Below are 17,736 nucleotides of genomic sequence, written 5' to 3' on the forward strand. Positions count from 1 at the left end.
CATAGCAAATGCAACACAGGTGTCCGGTGAGGAGAATATTTCACAAGGATGGGGCCACCACGAAGGAGGTTGCTGATAGATGGCAAACCGTAGGCTGTGGTACAACCATCAAGGCCTCCTCTGACGTACATTTGCGGTCAAAAGGATGCAAGAGGAGTGTTTTGGATCCACACACCCACACCCTGCAACGGGTCTTCTGGGCCTCTATTTCCATCCTCCTACCTGATTGGGGGCACTTGGAGGTGGTGGGGCTGGGGCCTTCCTTTTCCTTGGGCTGTTGTTCTTCCCCTTAGACAGAGACTGACGTGGGGAGGACGCCTGTTGCGGGGCAGGAAAGAAGAGCACGAACATCTAAGCGGAGGCCAGCGCAAAGAGACGCCCTCCCAACTTCTTGCACCAAACAAGAACGCGCTCCACGTTCGTGGGCTGAAAGAATTACCTGCGAGGATAGATCCACCGATTCCTCTTCTGCGAAAGGGAGGAAAAGATGAAGAGGGGGAGAGAGACCAAGACCGGATTAAATTAAGTTGCTAAGGGACCGCCTGTGTTTGGTTTTTTTTCTTTCTTCACCAAAGAAGAAGGTGGCCTCCTTTTTGTTACCCGAAGATGGCCTTGCGTGCAAGTGGGGCTGGTAAAGGCTCCTCCTGTCCTGCCTTTTGTTTTTCTCTGCTAACTGCCCTTTTAACAGGAGGCAGCAATACCAAATAATCTCATCAGCTCGGGCCCGAACAACAGGGGCTGTGAGAAGGAGGAGCAGGAGTTCCACGGCCTCCTCGCTCCCTGGCTCTCTGCCTGCCACGCCAGCAAGGGGGAGCCAGGAGGAGGAAGAGGAGGAGGAGGAGGAAGAAGAGCAGCTGGGGACCATGGTGGTGAACAGGTCGACTCACCGAGGGAGCAGGACCATGCAGGAAAGAAAGAAACAAGTGCTTTTTTTTTAATTGGGAAAATGGGTGTGGTGAAAAATGTGCATTTCCCCCAATCGAAAAGCCAAGGGAAGCTCTGATCCTGATACCACCACAGGTCCAACACTGACTTTCTTCCTGCCCGTCCCTTCCTTCATCCCCGTGTGAGGGATCGTGCCCAAATCCCTTGGGAAATTTTGGACGGCGAGAGCGGCCTCTCCTTCTCTATCAGCCTTCGGACCAGCGGGGGGCGTAGGGGGGGCGTGGGGGTCTTACCGCTGGCCCACGAGTGCCGCTGGGCAGCGTCCTGCAGGTAGTGTTGGATGAGGGCGTTGCCGGTGGCCGCCCCGTAGTGGGCTGCGTCGTGGCCCGTGGCGTCGACGAGGCCAACCCGTGCCCCGCCGTGGATGAGAACCTCCACCGTTTCCACGCTGCCGTTTTCGCAGGCCACCATCAGGGCTGTTCTGGAGCAAAGACAGGCCCAGTTACACTCAGGGAGATGGTTTCGGACCCAGGTGCAAAAACGTTGTTGAAATAAATAGGAATGATGTCATGGCGTAATCAGTTGGGGTCTTCTAACATGGGGCGGGAGATGCGGGGAGACTTGTATTGAAGGGTTCTCTCGGTCGCCATAGGCGAACAGGAATCTCAGCCAGGCGAGTGAGCAGGTTGGCAGCGGAGCGACAGGGCGCGTGGTTTCTACACCCAGCATTGAAACTGAGCAGGTTGTGAGGGGAGAGAAGCCCTCTCCTCAGCACAGAAATTCCTGCTGCAGCAGGAATGAACCTCTCCGGGTGTCGTGGATCAAGCCCCCGACCCCTCACCCTCCAAAGATTCTGTCCTCAGAAGGAGAGACTCCAGAGTTAGTGGTTCAGGGAAAGGACATGGCAACAGAAAGGCATTGTGAGACTTCTACTTCCCCTGGACCCAGTTTCTCAGAAAGACCCCAAGGGGTGGATCCCCTGTGTCCAGAGGTGGTCGCATTACCTCCCTCAGACTCTGAGGATTCAGGCCATGAGGAAACTAGCTGCCTGGCCCCTTTAAGAGACAAAGCCTCAATCAGTAGGGTTGCGAGGCCAACCAGCCTAAAACCAGCCACACTCTTATTTAAGGCTCGGTGAGATGGGCTCATTTCTCAGATCTAGCCCATGGCATCGCAGAGAGGAGGCACACAACCCCGTATAACCCGCTCCAGCTTCCTCACGGAAAAGGCCCTCACCGGCCCCGCTGGTCCCTGGCGTTGACAGCGGCTCCACGGTGTAGCAGGTAACGGCAAAGCTCAGAATGGCTCATCTTGGCTGCAAGCATCATAGGAGTTGCCCCATCCTGCCGAGGCAAGGAAAGCATTGAAAGAATGGCCTCTCCTCTCTCTCTCTCTCTCTCTCTCTCTCTCTCTCTCTCTCTCTCTCTCTCTCTCTCTCAACAATGGCCCAAAGGAAAACTCCCCCAAATGTCAAAATGTCCTGGAAGATTTGAAAAATTGGAAGTCTGGTCAAATTAGAGTGAACAACATCGCTGGAGGTATTCAAGGAGACCACACCATCACACCATCACACCATCACACCACAACAAGATGTAGTGATGGTCTCCAATTTGGATGGCTTTAAAAGGGGGTTGGATCAATTCCTGGAGGAGGAGGCGAAGGCTATCTGTGGCTACCAGCCCTGATGGTTGTGTGCTACCTCCAGTATTGGAGGCAGTAAGCCTGGGTGCACCAGTTGCTGGGGAACATGGGTGGGAGGGTGCTGTTGCACCATGTCCTGCTTTGTTGGTCAGCTGGTTGGCTACTGTGTGAACAGAGTGCTGGACTAGATGGACCCTTGGTCTGATCCAGCAGGGCACTTCTGATGTTCTTACAAAGAAGCACATGAGATCCAAGTTCACAGAGAAGGATCCTGTAGGAGCCCATTGTGTCTACAGGAAAAGCTAGCCCAGTTGCAACATTCACTTCATAGCATTGCGGTGCATAATCTGTGTTATTTTTTTAAAAAAAATAAGTAAACAAACTGCATCTAGATAACCAAAAGTGTCCCTGTGTCTTCCAGAAAGCAGGATTTTGGGGATCTCTCTACAGAAGGCATGATTGCTCTTATTTTGTATGATTCTGTTTGCTTCTTTATTTTGTATGATTCTGTTTGCTTCTTTATTTTGTATGACTCTGTCTGCTTCTTTATTTTGTATGATTCTGTCTGCTTCTTTATTTTGTATGATTCTGTTTGCTTCTTTATTTTGTATGACTCTGTCTGCTTCTTTATTTTGTATGACTCTGTCTGCTTCTTTATTTTGTATGACTCTGTCTGCTTCTTTATTTTGTATGACTCTGTCTGCTTCTTTATTTTGTATGACTCTGTCTGCTTCTTTATTTTGTATGACTCTGTCTGCTTCTTTATTTTGTATGACTCTGTCTGCTTCTTTATTTTGTATGACTCTGCTTCTTTATTTTGTATGACTCTGTCTGCTTCTTTATTTTGTATGACTCTGTCTGCTTCTTTATTTTGTATGACTCTGTCTGCTTCTTTATTTTGTATGATTCTGTCTGCTTCTTTATTTTGTATGATTCTGTCTGCTTCTTTATTTTGTATGACTCTGTCTGCTTCTTTATTTTGTATGACTCTGTCTGCTTCTTTATTTTGTATGACTCTGTCTGCTTCTTTATTTTGTATGACTCTGTCTGCTTCTTTATTTTGTATGATTCTGTCTGCTTCTTTATTTTGTATGATTCTGTCTGCTTCTTTATTTTGTATGATTCTGTCTGCTTCTTTATTTTGTATGATTCTGTCTGCTTCTTTATTTTGTATGATTCTGTCTGCTTCTTTATTTTGTATGATTCTGTCTGCTTCTTTATTTTGTATGATTCTGTCTGCTTCTTTATTTTGTATGATTCTGTCTGCTTCTTTATTTTGTATGATTCTGTCTGCTTCTTTATTTTGTATGACTCTGTCTGCTTCTTTATTTTGTATGACTCTGTCTGCTTCTTTATTTTGTATGATTCTGTCTGCTTCTTTATTTTGTATGATTCTGTCTGCTTCTTTATTTTGTATGATTCTGTCTGCTTCTTTATTTTGTATGATTCTGTCTGCTTCTTTATTTTGTATGATTCTGTGTGCTTCTTTATTTTGTATGACTCTGTCTGCTTCTTTATTTTGTATGACTCTGTCTGCTTCTTTATTTTGTATGATTCTGTCTGCTTCTTTATTTTGTATGATTCTGTCTGCTTCTTTATTTTATATGATTCTGTCTGCTTCTTTATTTTGTATGATTCTGTCTGCTTCTTTATTTTGTATGATTCTGTCTGCTTCTTTATTTTGTATGATTCTGTCTGCTTCTTTATTTTGTATGACTCTGTCTGCTTCTTTATTTTGTATGATTCTGTCTGCTTCTTTATTTTGTATGATTCTACACAGTTTATTCCCTTCTCTGGCTGTGGGACGGAGTGCACCAGTGCCCTGTTCACATTGTGGCAGATGTTTCTGTGTGCTCTTTCTACACACCATAAGGGCCGGAAACTTAGTTCTAAATGGAAACTAAGATGGCGAGAAAGCGGGATCTTGGCCGTAATATCCCTTTCTGTGGCTTTTCAGTGGTGCCGGAGGATCGCGGTGAAGGCATAGCCACGCTTCATGCTGGCTTTGATTTGGTAGTGAAAAAAATAGACTTGAAGGTATCAGGCAGCTATCAAGAAATGAGCATCGTATTATGAGTGATAGGGGAGGGGACACTTACCTGATCCTTGGTGTTCAAGGGAGCCTTAAAATCGCAAAGGATTTCCAAACAAGAGATACATCCATTGATCGCTGAAATAGGAAGAGAAAGGTTCTAATCTCTTATACGATAGGGCGGGGGGGGAGATGTTTTTCCACCTGAGGGCCAAAATCTGTTTCAGAGAAGTTCCCAGGGGTGAGGACAAAGGCAAAACAGATTTGGCCAAAATCCCAAAACTATCAACGTATTTTAGCTCAAAGTTCTTACTGCTAGTATCCAGGCAATTAACAATTGCATGAATTGTCTTTTTTTAAGGAAATAGTAGGTGTAGGCTTCCTGCTGCATAGGGCAGTGGTGGCTTGACGTGTTCCCAAGCCCTCCTGCTGTGGCGCGACACATTATAGAGGTCTTCCAGGAAATCCACAAAACTTTATTCAGCAAATAAATATCTCCTTGCGCCTGAAGAGAGTGTGAAGGCTAGGAACTTTCCTCTAGGCTAAAACTTGGCTGACTAAGCAAGACCATTGTCCTTTCAACAAAAGGGAAGGCCTTCCCCCCCCCGTCCCTTTAACATCAGGGAGGGTTCCTCTGAAGAAGCCTTTGGCGAGAAGCTAGCCGACCTGATTGTTTCTTGCCTTCTTTTAGCTCCACCTGTCAACTCTGAAGTCCATTCCCCCTCTGAGGAAAGCTGAGTTCCCACAGACTCTTTTAGCGTTTTCTCTGATAAAGTACAATGAAGATTCATCCCTGGCTCCTGAAGAGTCTGGGAGAATCTCCTCTCGCGCTTCCTGTGTTGGCTGGTACATTTCTAGTCCTGTTCCTTCTGGCTCAGAATCGGATTCTGATTGATAGGCTGAGATTTCTCTCCCCCCCCCCCCCCACTAGGGAGAACAGGTCTGACCATGACACCGCGTCCTAGCTGCACTCCCGGACCTAGATTGTGTTCCTCCCTGGTTGTGTGCATTACTAAACGTGGTGATTTAAGACTCACGTTAAGTGACTTGAAACCAGACATTGGGAAACTGGTATCATTTCATCAAGCCCGTCCATCATATGAAGAATTTACAGAATAGTGAGGTACTCTACCCTAGTTACTAAATGTGATATCCAATATTCTTGCTAAATGACTATCAGACTTTGAAAAGGTCATAGAATCATAGATTCATAGATTAGCAGAGTTGGAAGGGGCCTACAAGGCCATTGAGTCCAACCCCCTGCTCAATGCAGGAATCCACACTAAAGCATCCCTGACAGATGCTTGTCCAGCTGCCTCTTGAAGGCCTCTAGGGTGGGAGAGCCCACAACCTCACCAGGCAACTGATTCCATTGTCATACTGCTCTAACAGTCAGGACGTTTTTCCTGATGTCCAGCCGGAATCTGGCTTCCTTCAACTTGAGCCCGTTATTCCGTCTCCTGCACTCTGGGAGGATCAAGAAGAGATCCTGGCCCTCCTCTGTGTGACAACCTTTCAAGTATTTGAGGAGTGCTTTCATGTCTTCTCTCAATCTTCTCTTCTCCAGGCTAAACATGCCCAGTTCTTTCAGTCTCTCTTCATAGGGCTTTGTTTCCAGACCCCTGATCATCCTGGTTGCCCTCCTCTGAACGCGCTCCAGCTTGTCTGCGTCCTTCTTGAATTGTGGAGCCCAGAACTGGACACAACACTCTAGATGAGGCCTAACCAGATGATATCACTGGATCAAGTTTAATTGAATAAACTAAAAAAAGGTAATTGGATTTTGAATAAAGTATTCCATTAATTGTTACTGTTTTGAATTTTATTGTTTTTATCTTCCTTAGTGGGTCGTTGAAAACTGCTATTTTGAATAATGATTTTTATAGGGTAGGGCAGGGGGCACTGGGCATGAGTTTGTGGAACCAAGGGGGCGGTGACCTGAAAAAGTTTGGGAACCACTGGCCTAGATGCTGGAAGCTATGCCGTTTGCTGGCTCACAGCCAGGCCCTGATCTATGCAGGGCCTTACAAGTGCTTACCCCTCCTCCCGAGTTGAATGAAGTGCAGCTATCCAGGTCTGTTGAGACCCTGGTTTCCAAGTCTAGGCAGGGCTGGATCCTGACAAGCATTTCAGGGGTTGTCCCTAACGTTGCAGGAACCATCATCTTTCCAACTCCATTTCATGTCGTAAAACCTCCCAGGCCCACCACGGCCTGCTTAAGGTGGAAATTCGCTTCAGAGAATTGCAGATTCGAATAGAGCTCACCTGCGTGATGGAGGGCTGTCCGTCCGTGGCTGTCTGCCACATCAACAGGGCAGGAAGCCTGAGAGAGGGGAAAGAAGGTTCGTCTTTCTTTCTTCCTTCCTTTCTATTTATTATGTATTTATTTTATTTAAAATATTTATTGGTCGTTCAGGGCAGAAGCCCTCCCAAGCTGGCGTACAGCCATAAAACACACAAAACCTATACAAAATTAAGAGCAATAAAACCTCAATAAAACAGTAAGGACACAATAACGCAGCAATCAAAACATCAATAAAAACCCACCATGAAACTAGCAATCATATTAGTAGGAGGCCAGAGTAAAATAACATGATTTCAAGGCCTTCTTAAACACCTGCAATGATGGAGTGGGGCAGACCCCCCAATGGCAGCTTATTCCAGAGGTTTGGTGCTGCTGCAGAAAAGGCCCTCTTTCATGTGGTCACCCACCGAATTGCTCTCACTACTGGACAAATGAGGAGGGCCCCTCTTGCAGAACATAAAGTGTGGGCAGGTTGATATGAGTGACGGAAATCCTTCAAGAAATTTAGGGCATTTCTACACAAGGCTTTTATCCTGCACCTCGCTTCCGGATTCTTCGTGGAATTAATATCGGCTGATTTACATGGGCTTTTTTCCGAGGGGGGGGGAGAATGTGTTCTCTGACTTTCTCTACGTTTCATTATACTGCCACTAGATGGCGCCGTAGTAAAGCGGAATTGCAGGAATTACAGGAGACCCTCATTCCGCGATTTCTAAATAATACGAGACTTTCCTCGTTAAGAAAAAAACCCGTGATAATGGTTGCAAAGTATGGAAGAGGCCCTGGACAATGACGACGTCATGTAAAATACCCGCAAACTACCACGAGTAAGCAATCACGAGTGTATGATAAAAGCCTCATGTTGGTCCCAAACCATTTAAGACTTTAGAGGTCAAAACCTTCCTTCCTTCCTTCCTTTCATTTCTATAACACCCAATAGCCCAAACTCTCTGGGCAGTTCACACAACCAGACTTCAAACCATAAAACGTAATAGCCTAATTAAAAACAAACACAACGTCAAAACATTAACAATTTTAAAAAACAGAATAAACGTAGAATAAAAAGCCAGCAGCAATGCAAGTATTTCCTATTTCAAATTGAAAATCTGAACGCCAGAATCTGAATTGTTAATTGTGGGGAGACGGGAGGGCAGGCCAAAAAGCCAGCAAGAAATACAGGAATACTAGAACCCGGGGTCATGATCCCATGAAGCTGATGGGTGGGAGATCCAAGACAAATAAAAGGAAGGACTTCTTCACGCAGCGCAGAGTTAAGTGATGGAACTCGCTACCACAAGATGTAGTGATGGCCACCAATCTGGATGGCTTTGAAAGGGGGTTGGATAAATTCCTGGAGGCGAAGGCTATCCATGGCTACTAGCCCTGATGGTTGTGTGCTATCTCCTACATTCGAGGCAGTAAGCCTGGGTGCACCATTTGCTGGGGAACATGGGCGGGAGGGTGCTGTTGCACCATGTCCTGCTTTGTTGGTCCCTGGCCAACGGCTGGTTGGCCCCTGTGTGAACAGAGTGCTGGACTGGATGGACCCTTGGTCTGATCCAGCATCAGGGCTCTTCTGACGTTCTTAAGGGGGGGGGGGTGTTACACAGTGTCAGACTGTCACCAACCACAACTTGATGGAATTGTGTTCAAGTCTAGACACAGGGCAGCATGTGTGAGGGTCTCCCCCTCCTATAGCTGAAGGCCAGGTTATTTATTTATTTGTGACATTTCTCTCTCGCTTTTTGCTTCTTCAAAGGAGCATACATGATCCTCCTCCTCTGCATTTTTATGTTCACAACAGCCCTGTGAGGTAGATTAGGCCGAGAGCCGGTGGCTGGCCCAAAGTTACCCGGTGTGCTTCATGAGCGAGTGGAGACCCAAACCCGGATCTCTCACCACGGCGGTTCTCAGTCTCCAACGATCACTGGAGCATTGGAACAATTGCGTGAGATTTCAGACGGAGGCCTTACCTGCAACAGTTTGCTTATGCACTGTGGGTGTCCGTGTTTAGCCGAGAGATGCAGTGCAGCGTAACCTGTGACGGAAAAGGCCAAGAGAATTAGAATGAGACGTCATTTGTCTTCAGACTTTGAGACGGGTGAAACCGCCAGCTACAATTTCTCTTGGTTTCCCATTTTTCCCACCTTAGGAAGGCCCTCTCCCATGTACCTGATGAGTACGCGGGACAGGGCCTTCTCGGTGGTCATGCTGGCTGTAAGCGCCCCCAGGAGAAGGGCTATTTTTTGCTCCAACCCCCTCGCGGCACACACCCACCTGATCCGTCGGTGGTCATGGCATCCGCTCCATGGGCCAACATCACCTCTAGGCAAGCCACGTTTCCTCTCATGGCGGCCAGATGGAACCTGCGGTGCAAATCAAAGACCCCGTTAAGCCGTGGTCCCCAGGGCCAGATTCACAAATGGGCCAAGCACACGAAAGAGGAAGGCGGGGGAGGGAGGGGGTCAACCTTGAGGCCCTCGGCCTAATATCGAAAGCCCTCTGCAAATGATGAGTTCACACCTCTGGCTGGGAGGGGGGGTCTGTCCTCTTCCAGGCAGCTGCTGGACAGAGAGAGGGGGTATTAGGAAGAGAGAGAGAGAGAGAGAGACAGAAGGGGTTTACAGAGATTGAGAGAGAGAGAGAAGGGGTGTGAGAGAAAGAGGGGGTGCCAGAGAGAAAGAGTTAGAGGACAAAGTGGCAGAGAGAGAGAATGGGGTGGCAGAGAGAGAGAGGAAGGGTGGGAGAGAGAGAGAAGGGTGTGTGTGAGAGAGAGACAGAACAGGGTGGCAGAGAGAGAGAGAGAGGAAGGGTGGGAGAGACAGAGAGAGGGGAGGGAGGGAGAATGGGGTGGGAGAGAGACAGAAGGGGTGACAGAGACACAGAGAGAGAGTGGGAGAGAGAGAAGGGGTGACAGAGACAGAAACACAGAGAGAGAGGGGGAGGGGGGAGAGAGAGAAGGGGTGACAGAGACAGAAACACACAGAAAGAGGGAGGGAGGGTGGGAGAGAGAGAAGGGGTGACAGAGAGAGAGAGTGGGAGAATGGGGTGGCAGAGCGAGAGAGAGGAAAGGTTGAAGAGAGAGAAGGGGTGACAGAGACAGACAGACACACACAGAGAGATATAATGGGGTGCCAGAGAGAGAGAGGAAGGGTGCGGGAGAGAGAGAGAGAAGGGTTAGAGAGAGAGAAGAGGTGACAGAGACAGACAGAAAGAAAGAGGGGGAGAATGGGGTGGCAGAGACAGAGAGGAAGGGTGGGAGAAAGAAGGGGTGACAGAGACAGAAAGATAGACAGACAGAGAGAATGGGGTGGCAGAGAGAGAGAAAGGATGGCAGAGAGAGAGAGAAGGGGAGAATGGGGTGGGAGAGAAAGAGAGAAAGAGAGAGAAGGGGTGGCAGAGAGAAAGGGGGAAGGAGGGGGAGAGAGAAGTCCAGCATTGTGTTGTCACAGTGGCCAGCCAGCTGCCCATGGGAAGCCCGCAAGCAAGGCACAAGTGCAACTCCACCCTCCCGCCCATGTTCCCCAACAACTGGTGTAGGCGTATTGTCTCTGATACTGGAGGTGGCACGTAGCCATCAGGACCATTCGCCATGGATAGCCTCCTCCTCCATGTGTTACCTTGCATGCACATCTCCCCACCCACCCCCCCACCCCAAAAACAAGTCTCCTGAGAACAGCTGGCTGAGAAGCTCTTGAAAGCGAGGCCTGGGCTTACGCAGATTTGCCCTCCGAGTCCAGTTTGGTGGGGACGAGGCCCTTCCGGAGGAGGAGCGAGGAGACCCGTTCTGCGTCATTGTATTCCACCGCCTGCAGGAGTTTCTCGTCGTTCTTGCTCCAGTCCTGGCTCTGAAAACCAGCACAGAGGAAGGTGGTTGTTTTTCAAATAAAATAAAATACAAATTCGTTCTCCCTCAAAAACACACCTTTTCCCCCTTTGCATCCGCTCCAACTTGGGGGCACCGTTTTGGCATATGCTAATTTTATGGGCCTGGATGCGAATTTGGAAAGGATGGCTATAATTTTAAATAAGAGTACATTTCGCCCTAGTAGGGAAGACTTTGAGTAGAGATGGATAGACCCGACAACCTTGAATTGGTCGTTATTTCGAGGCCGGGACGCTGCAGCGCGCTCGGAAATGTTTCCACGCAGGCAGAAAGCTAGCATGTCAAGCCGGAGGCGACGCTAGGTCCCTCCAAAGGGGAAAGCTGCCTGCAACATTTTGGGACTACTACACCCAGCGTGCCACAGCTGGTTGTTGTAATCCCAACATATTTAGGGACCATCCGCTTGAATCTCTTAATTCAACACAAAGGGGAGCTCCTGCAAGAGTTCAGCCCTGCCCTTTTCCATAACACTCCCTTCCATTTCTCCCTCCTCATTATTAGATGGCTTTCTGCACCCATGATCTGGATCAGTCCTCACTGGGCTGCTTTTCTCTAAAGCCTTTTTACACCTTGGAAAACCTTGGGGTTTCCCCAAACCTACTTACTCTTTCGTCTTGTGCATCGACGACGCCCCTTGGGCTAGTTAAGCATCGGCATAGAATCATGGAATAGTAGAGTTGGAAGGGGCTTCTAAGGCCATCGAGTCCAACCCCCTGCTCAATGCAGGAATCCACCCTAAAGCATCCCCGACAGATGGTTGTCCAGCTGCCTCTTGAATGCCTCTAGTGTGGGAGAGCCCACAACCTCCTTAGGTCACTGGTTCCATTGTCATACTGCTCTAACAGTCAGGACGTTTTTCCTGATGTCCAGCCAATCGACATGCAGCGGGGGGGGGGGGCAAAGATTCGGCTGTCGTCAAACGCACAACATCGCACCGCGGCCTTGCGATCGCTCGCCGTCCCCTGGATTACGGATAATCCCTTCCCGTGTTGCCGTTGATATTCCTCAGACATCACCTGGTTGCTGCGGCGACATTTAATCCCAGGGGACAAGGGCTCAGATCTGCACCTGATTTCCGAGGCGTCCCTCTGAGCGTCGACAGGGTCGCTTGACCTTAGCCGTGATACGGAGGTGCCCGCCATAGCCACGGCTGCGTCATCGCTAAATCTCCCCCGCCCCACTTAAACGCACACACCTGTATTGTGGGGCCGTGTCATTTCTCCCTCTCAAACAGACCAGATGGTATTTTAAGGACCTGATGGGTGCTAACGAGGTGATGTTTGCCCTGTCCTGGACGGGGTTGCACTCCCCCTGAAGGATCGGGTCCGTAGTTTGGGGGTGCTCTTGGATCCAGAACTGTCACTTGAGGCACAGGTGAACTCAGTGGCAAAGAGCACCTTTTATCAGCTCAGGCTGATATACCAACTACGCCCTTATCTGGACAGAGATAGCCTCGCTACAGTGATCCATGCTCTGATAACCTCTCGTTTGGATTACTGCAATGCGTTATACGTGGGGCTGCCTTTGAAAACGGTCCGGAAACTTCAACTGGTACAAAACAGGGCAGCACGGTTACTAACAGGGACTGGCCGGCGAGATCACATCATGCCAGTCCTTTTCCAGCTTCATTGGCTGCCAGTCCAGGTCCAGAAGTGATTCAAAGTGCTGGTATTAATATTCAAAGCCCTAAACGGCTTGGGGCCAGGCTATCTAAAGGAACGCCTCCTCCCATATGTACCTGCCCGGACCCTAAGGTCATCTTCAGGGGTCCTTCTCTGCGAGCCCCTGCCAAAGGAAGTGAGGCAGGGGGCTACCAGGAGCAGGGCCTTCTCTGCTGTGGCACCCCGGCTGGGGAATGAGCTCCCTAAGGAAGTTCGCTTGGCACCTACATTGTATGCTTTTAGACGCCACGTGAAGACCTTTTTATTCTCCCAGCATTTTAACAGTCTATAAATTAATTTTAACTTGGTGTTTTAAATTTGTAATTTTGCATTGCTGCTGTTTTTATCTGGTTGAGCTTTTATATTGTATTTTATACTATGGTTTTATACTGTTGTTTTATATTTTGAATGTTTTTAATTTTTGTGAACTGCCCAGAGATTTGTAATAATTGTTTGAATACAGTCCACCCTTCCTCAACCTGGGGCTCTCCAGATGTGTTGGACTGCATCTCCCAGAATGCCCCAGCCCCAGGTTGAGGAAGGGTGGAATACACTGTACTTTTAAAATAGCAAATGTAATTAATTTCCTGCCAAACCTACTTGGACATCATTACATTTTATGTTCCTAAAGTCACAAAGTGACTTCCAATCTGTAAAAAGTGCTAATGTTGCATTATTTCAATTTCTCCGAAAAGTTTCCGTTTCCCCACCGGAAAAAAAACCCGGATTTTTTTCCATGGCTTCAAAATTTCCGGAAATTTGACATCTCTACGCACGCCTATGACAACAACGCTAAGCAGCAGCAGGAGTGATGGGGACAAACCCGCACCTCCCTATGGGGAGAAAAATACCCCAATGAACAACACTGAATGCCTGTTGGAAAAGGAAGAAAGAAATGGAGCGAGAATGGTGGGGTGCGAACGCCCTGTTTGGAGGAAGAGCTGTCTGGAACCCTGAGCAGGAGCGCTCCCGTACGGAAGTGGTGACACTGCAATGTTTTGTGTCCTGAGATGATCCCATATTAGGCCTTTCCTGGCGCTGTAGGTTTATGGAGTGGAGCGGGCATCTGCCCGGTTTACTGCTGAACTGAACTGAACTGAACTGTTTGCTACGGTCTGCAGCTGCCCTGCGACTCTGCGTCCTTTTTAATTGCAAATCTCCATCATCCAAGGAAGTTGCTGGGCCTCGGTGTCCTTAAAATCTCCTTAGAAACTAGGCCGCCAGAGTGGGGAGGACCCCGGCAGCAAGTTTATAAGGAAGCGGCAGGAATTGGTGATGGATGCAGAGGGCAGGAAGAGGTGCCATTTGCCCGTTTTTCCTCCCAACTCAATTTCTTCTCCTTTACGGTTGGGCTGGGCTTATCTCTTCCCAAGGAGGGGGAAAGTTGGGGAAGGGGTGGGGGTGGGGGTCATTTGCCCAGTGCCGAGAAAGAGGGGAGGCATCGCTCCCAAAGAAGCCATTTGCATATATGAATTTATACAGACAGATGCCAATCTGGACAGGGTGATGACACTTTAAATAGAAGGGCCCTACCTTGTCAAAGTCGGGGAAACGGGGACCAGGTGAGCTGGGTGCCTGCTCAGTCTGCTATCTGGTGGCGGCACCTCCACGGCCCCCAAATGCTCCCCCTCGAAAGTCTCTTTACCTTGAAAGCGGACAGCCCTTCAAACAGAGGAGGGTGCAGGGAACATCAGGGCTTGCTGCGGTTGGACTATTTCCCACACCTACCCCCAAGGCAAGCTGGTAAGCAGGGCCATTCCAACAGCCCTGCTGAAAGCCTAATTAATTTTTTTCTTTTCCTCTGCCCTCCGTGTTGCTTTTTCCTTGTGTGTTGCGTCTTTCTTAGATTGTAAGCCTGCAAGGCGGGGAGTGTCTTTTTTTTTTACCAATTGTTTGTAAGCCATCCTAGGAGCCTTTTAAGGAGGCTGAGGAGTGGGATAATTAATTAATTATCTACCTTTCCTCTATAAAGTATGACATATGGGCTATTCTAGGCAGGGGTCACCCACAATGCGTGGTAGCCGGGTGAAGATACCTACACACACCACTTAGCCTTTTCTTTCAGGCGGTTCGGGCATTGACAAGGCTTCACCGACTTTGTTTCACCAGTTTTCGCGACAACCTTATAAGGTGGACCAGTGTTGCTGGGCCCATATTGTAGATGAAGTGGCTGAGAGCGTGGGCCACCTGGCGAGTTCGTGGCTTGAAGCGAGATTCAAACCGGGGACATCTCAACTTGTGACTCGGCCTCTCCAGTCCCACATCAACACCTCCCCACCCCTAAATGCCACCCTTTTGTGGGGGGAGCAAGACAGCTGTGCTCTAGTTATTGGAAGTTTTTGCAGGGGAGGAATCACTCAACTTAATTTCAATGTCAAGTCTCTCTCCAGCATCATTTTTTAAGCCTGGCCTACCTCGGAGGGTTGTGGGGTTGAAATGGGATAACTACACACACACACACAGAACCCCAATCCACAAGCATGCATTGCAAGGTCAGGAGAAAGCCATCTGTTCACCCCAGGAACTAACTACAGGGAAAATTGGGGTCAACTGACTTAAATTAAATATATACTCTTGGAGAAGTTGCAGAGGGGCAGAGCGGGGGAAGAATCAGGAATTGCCAAAGGGCCCGAGAGGTTCAGATCAGACCGATGAAACCCGGAATGAGGAATGTCAGCTGGGATGGAGGTAGATTTAATAAAGCAGGTGAAGAGGGTTGGGGTGGAAGCCGGGAGACTTGTGTCCCAATCCTCCACTCAACCTTGAAACTCACAGGGTGACCTCGGACCGGGCATTATCTCTTACCCTAACCTACCTCGCAGGGTTGTAATTAGGATAAAATGGCCAGTGGGGGGGGACACGACGACGTGGACACAGCCTTGAGTTCGTTATTGGAAAAGCAGGACATAAACAAAATGAAATAAATAAATCATCCCATAGGAGCAATCCCATAGCGGGAGAGACGGAAATAATCCTTGCCCCCCACCCCACCCTTCACCGCATTGCAATAAATAAGGACTGTTCAGTGCATTTTTCAGAGCTGTAACCTTCAGGGAATATGGGCTGTTCTTGTTCCAGCCAGGAGAAAATGCCTGGATTTACATGTTTGCCACAGCACCTATTCCGTTCGTTTTCCTCGCGAAGGCTCTACCGGTGCAGAATATACCGTACATGCACGCCTGCACCCCCCTCTCTCTGGGCATATACAGAGTGTGTCCCTCCTCTCCTCACCCCCCCCAACAGGCAATCTCCCCCAACATTGAAGACCAAAAAAAATGGGGGGGGGGAGGGTGGAGGTCTAAATGTGGGCAACTCATGATTTAAAAAATAATAATAAACCAGAGGGGGTCCCAGGAGGAGATTTGGGGATGAGGAAGAGGATGGTGCAATTATCAGAGGCGGGAGGGGGGGAGGAAGACGGGCAGCCCCAGAGGGAGGGGTTCCCGAGCTGCTGGAATTGGGGAGGGGAGGGAAAGGTGGAGAGAAACATACCATGAAGGAGGAGGAGGCGCAGAAGCAAATCTGCTTCATGGTTCCACCCAGGAAGTAGCGAGTAGCCATCCATGCGACTCGTCTGCCACCTGGCCCGGCAAAGGAGGAGGAGGAGGAGGAGGACCAGAGATGCCCGTGGATGAAGGATGCTGGAGGAAGGCTCTGCCTTGGTACTGATGCTGAGGATAATGGTCCAGACCAGGTTGCAGCTTCGGCTCAGAGAGGACGTCGCCCTCTGGTGGCTGAGGGCAGCCGTTGCGTGCGTGCGTGCGTGCGTGCGGTGAAACCTCCCATAATAATCCATCCCGTGCTAATCAATCCCATGCTAATCAATCAGTGCTTCATTTCCTAATGATCCCAACAATGAGGGCGATAGGGATCCGTCTCGCTAGCCCTGCTTTCCCCAAACAGGCGCCATCCAGACGTGTCGGACTACCGTTCCCAGTATCCCCCTCCCGGCATGATGGGACTTGCTGTCCGGGCTGGAGTCTCTGAGCCTCCGCGTGGCAGATACGTGACATGACTCAGCGGCGGGCAAAAGGCACCCCACACATGTTCAGGGACACTCTTGGATGCATCATGAGTTTAAGGTGGATTCCTGCATTGAGCAGGGGGTTGGACTTGATGGCCTTAGAGGTCCCTTCCAAGTCTACTATTCTGTGATTCCTCGGAGTCACGGTGGACTCAGCCAGGGCTGGACCCAGGTTGTGTCCTGCACCCTAAAGCCAGGGGTGTGCGACGAGGTACCCGCCCCCCTGCCCCAAGCAGGCCTTTTCAGTGGTGGCCCCTAATCCTTGGAATGTCCTCCCATGCATTGTTCAAGAGGCAGGAATTGCAGCAAGCTTTCAATTTCTCTCCAAGACGTATTTGTTCACACAGCAAGCTTCCCCGACTTCTTAGGGTCTGTGACAACGGCTCTATTTTATGATTGCTTTAAGCGTTTATTTTTTTGTTATTGTCCGTGCGCTGTTTCCCCACTGGTTTCGTACTGCATCTTCTATGCATTGTGAGCCGCTAGGCGTTTTTTTTAGGATATGAAGCAATACAAAAGTAGTATGGATAAAATAAGCACACAGCCTTAATTTAGACTGTACGTTCCTCGGGAGTTACAACACAACCTCGTCTAAATACGTGGTGTGTTTAGGTTGTGGGATGAAACCCAGGAAGGAAATTCCCCCTTCTCAAATCCCGAGACTGCAACATTGCCAACTTTTTCTTACCAGCCCTGCTCCTGCGCAGTGAACCACAGCTCGACACGCAGACATTTAGCTGGTGACGCACTTTTTTCCTGACTCCATTGAGGGGAAAAAAGCTGTCCCTGATGAACTCCTGGGTTCCAGGGCTAGCAAAAACCCCTGGCAACTGTAAGCACGAGATGGGAGAAACTAGTTGCCACTTCCTTTTTACCAGGGCTGTCTTGTGGCTTTTAAAGGCAGGCAGAAGTTCAATGGGAGAAGCTAGCTCCCATTCCCACCACTCTTAGTGTTCGGCCAGGGTGTCATGTCTGTCACTAATGCAGCTGTTGAGGCAGGCATGAAGAACCTTGGGGACCCAAGGCTCAGATGGCCCCGCCCTTTCTCTTGACTCCACCCCCTTTCCCCACCCCCACCCCCACATTGAGCTGACCCCCAGCTCTTGTGCAGTTCCCCCACCCCCTTCAAAAAGGCTGAAATTACCGGCAGTCAGAGCTTTAAGCTGCACCAGGTGGGTATTGTAGTAATTAAGCCCTGCCCATTTTCCTTTGGCCCCTCCCCTTCCTCTTTGGCTCCTCCCACCACCAGAACTCTGGGCCCGACAGTGTCTCTGAAACGGAAGATGGGCCCCGGGGCCGAAA

General features: G+C 49.2%; 1 protein-coding gene across 1 annotated transcript in view; it reads right to left on the reverse strand.

Moving 5' to 3' along the window:
- Positions 1-15,971, reverse strand: part of ANKRD24 (ankyrin repeat domain 24) — a 36,691-nt gene extending 20,720 nt beyond the window's left edge. The window contains exons 1-10 of the mRNA XM_063147040.1: positions 15,903-15,971; positions 10,581-10,711; positions 9,141-9,229; positions 8,837-8,901; positions 6,824-6,881; positions 4,626-4,696; positions 2,122-2,228; positions 1,179-1,366; positions 440-465; positions 223-318 (exon numbers count right to left, since the gene is read on the reverse strand). Of these exons, the coding sequence (XP_063003110.1) occupies positions 223-318; positions 440-465; positions 1,179-1,366; positions 2,122-2,228; positions 4,626-4,696; positions 6,824-6,881; positions 8,837-8,901; positions 9,141-9,229; positions 10,581-10,711; positions 15,903-15,971 (900 nt within the window). The remainder of the gene's footprint in view (positions 1-222; positions 319-439; positions 466-1,178; positions 1,367-2,121; positions 2,229-4,625; positions 4,697-6,823; positions 6,882-8,836; positions 8,902-9,140; positions 9,230-10,580; positions 10,712-15,902) is intronic.
- Between the last annotated feature and the right edge of the window lie 1,765 nt (positions 15,972-17,736).

Source organism: Elgaria multicarinata, chromosome 23, assembly GCF_023053635.1.
Source record: "Elgaria multicarinata webbii isolate HBS135686 ecotype San Diego chromosome 23, rElgMul1.1.pri, whole genome shotgun sequence".
NCBI lineage: Eukaryota > Metazoa > Chordata > Lepidosauria > Squamata > Anguidae > Elgaria > Elgaria multicarinata.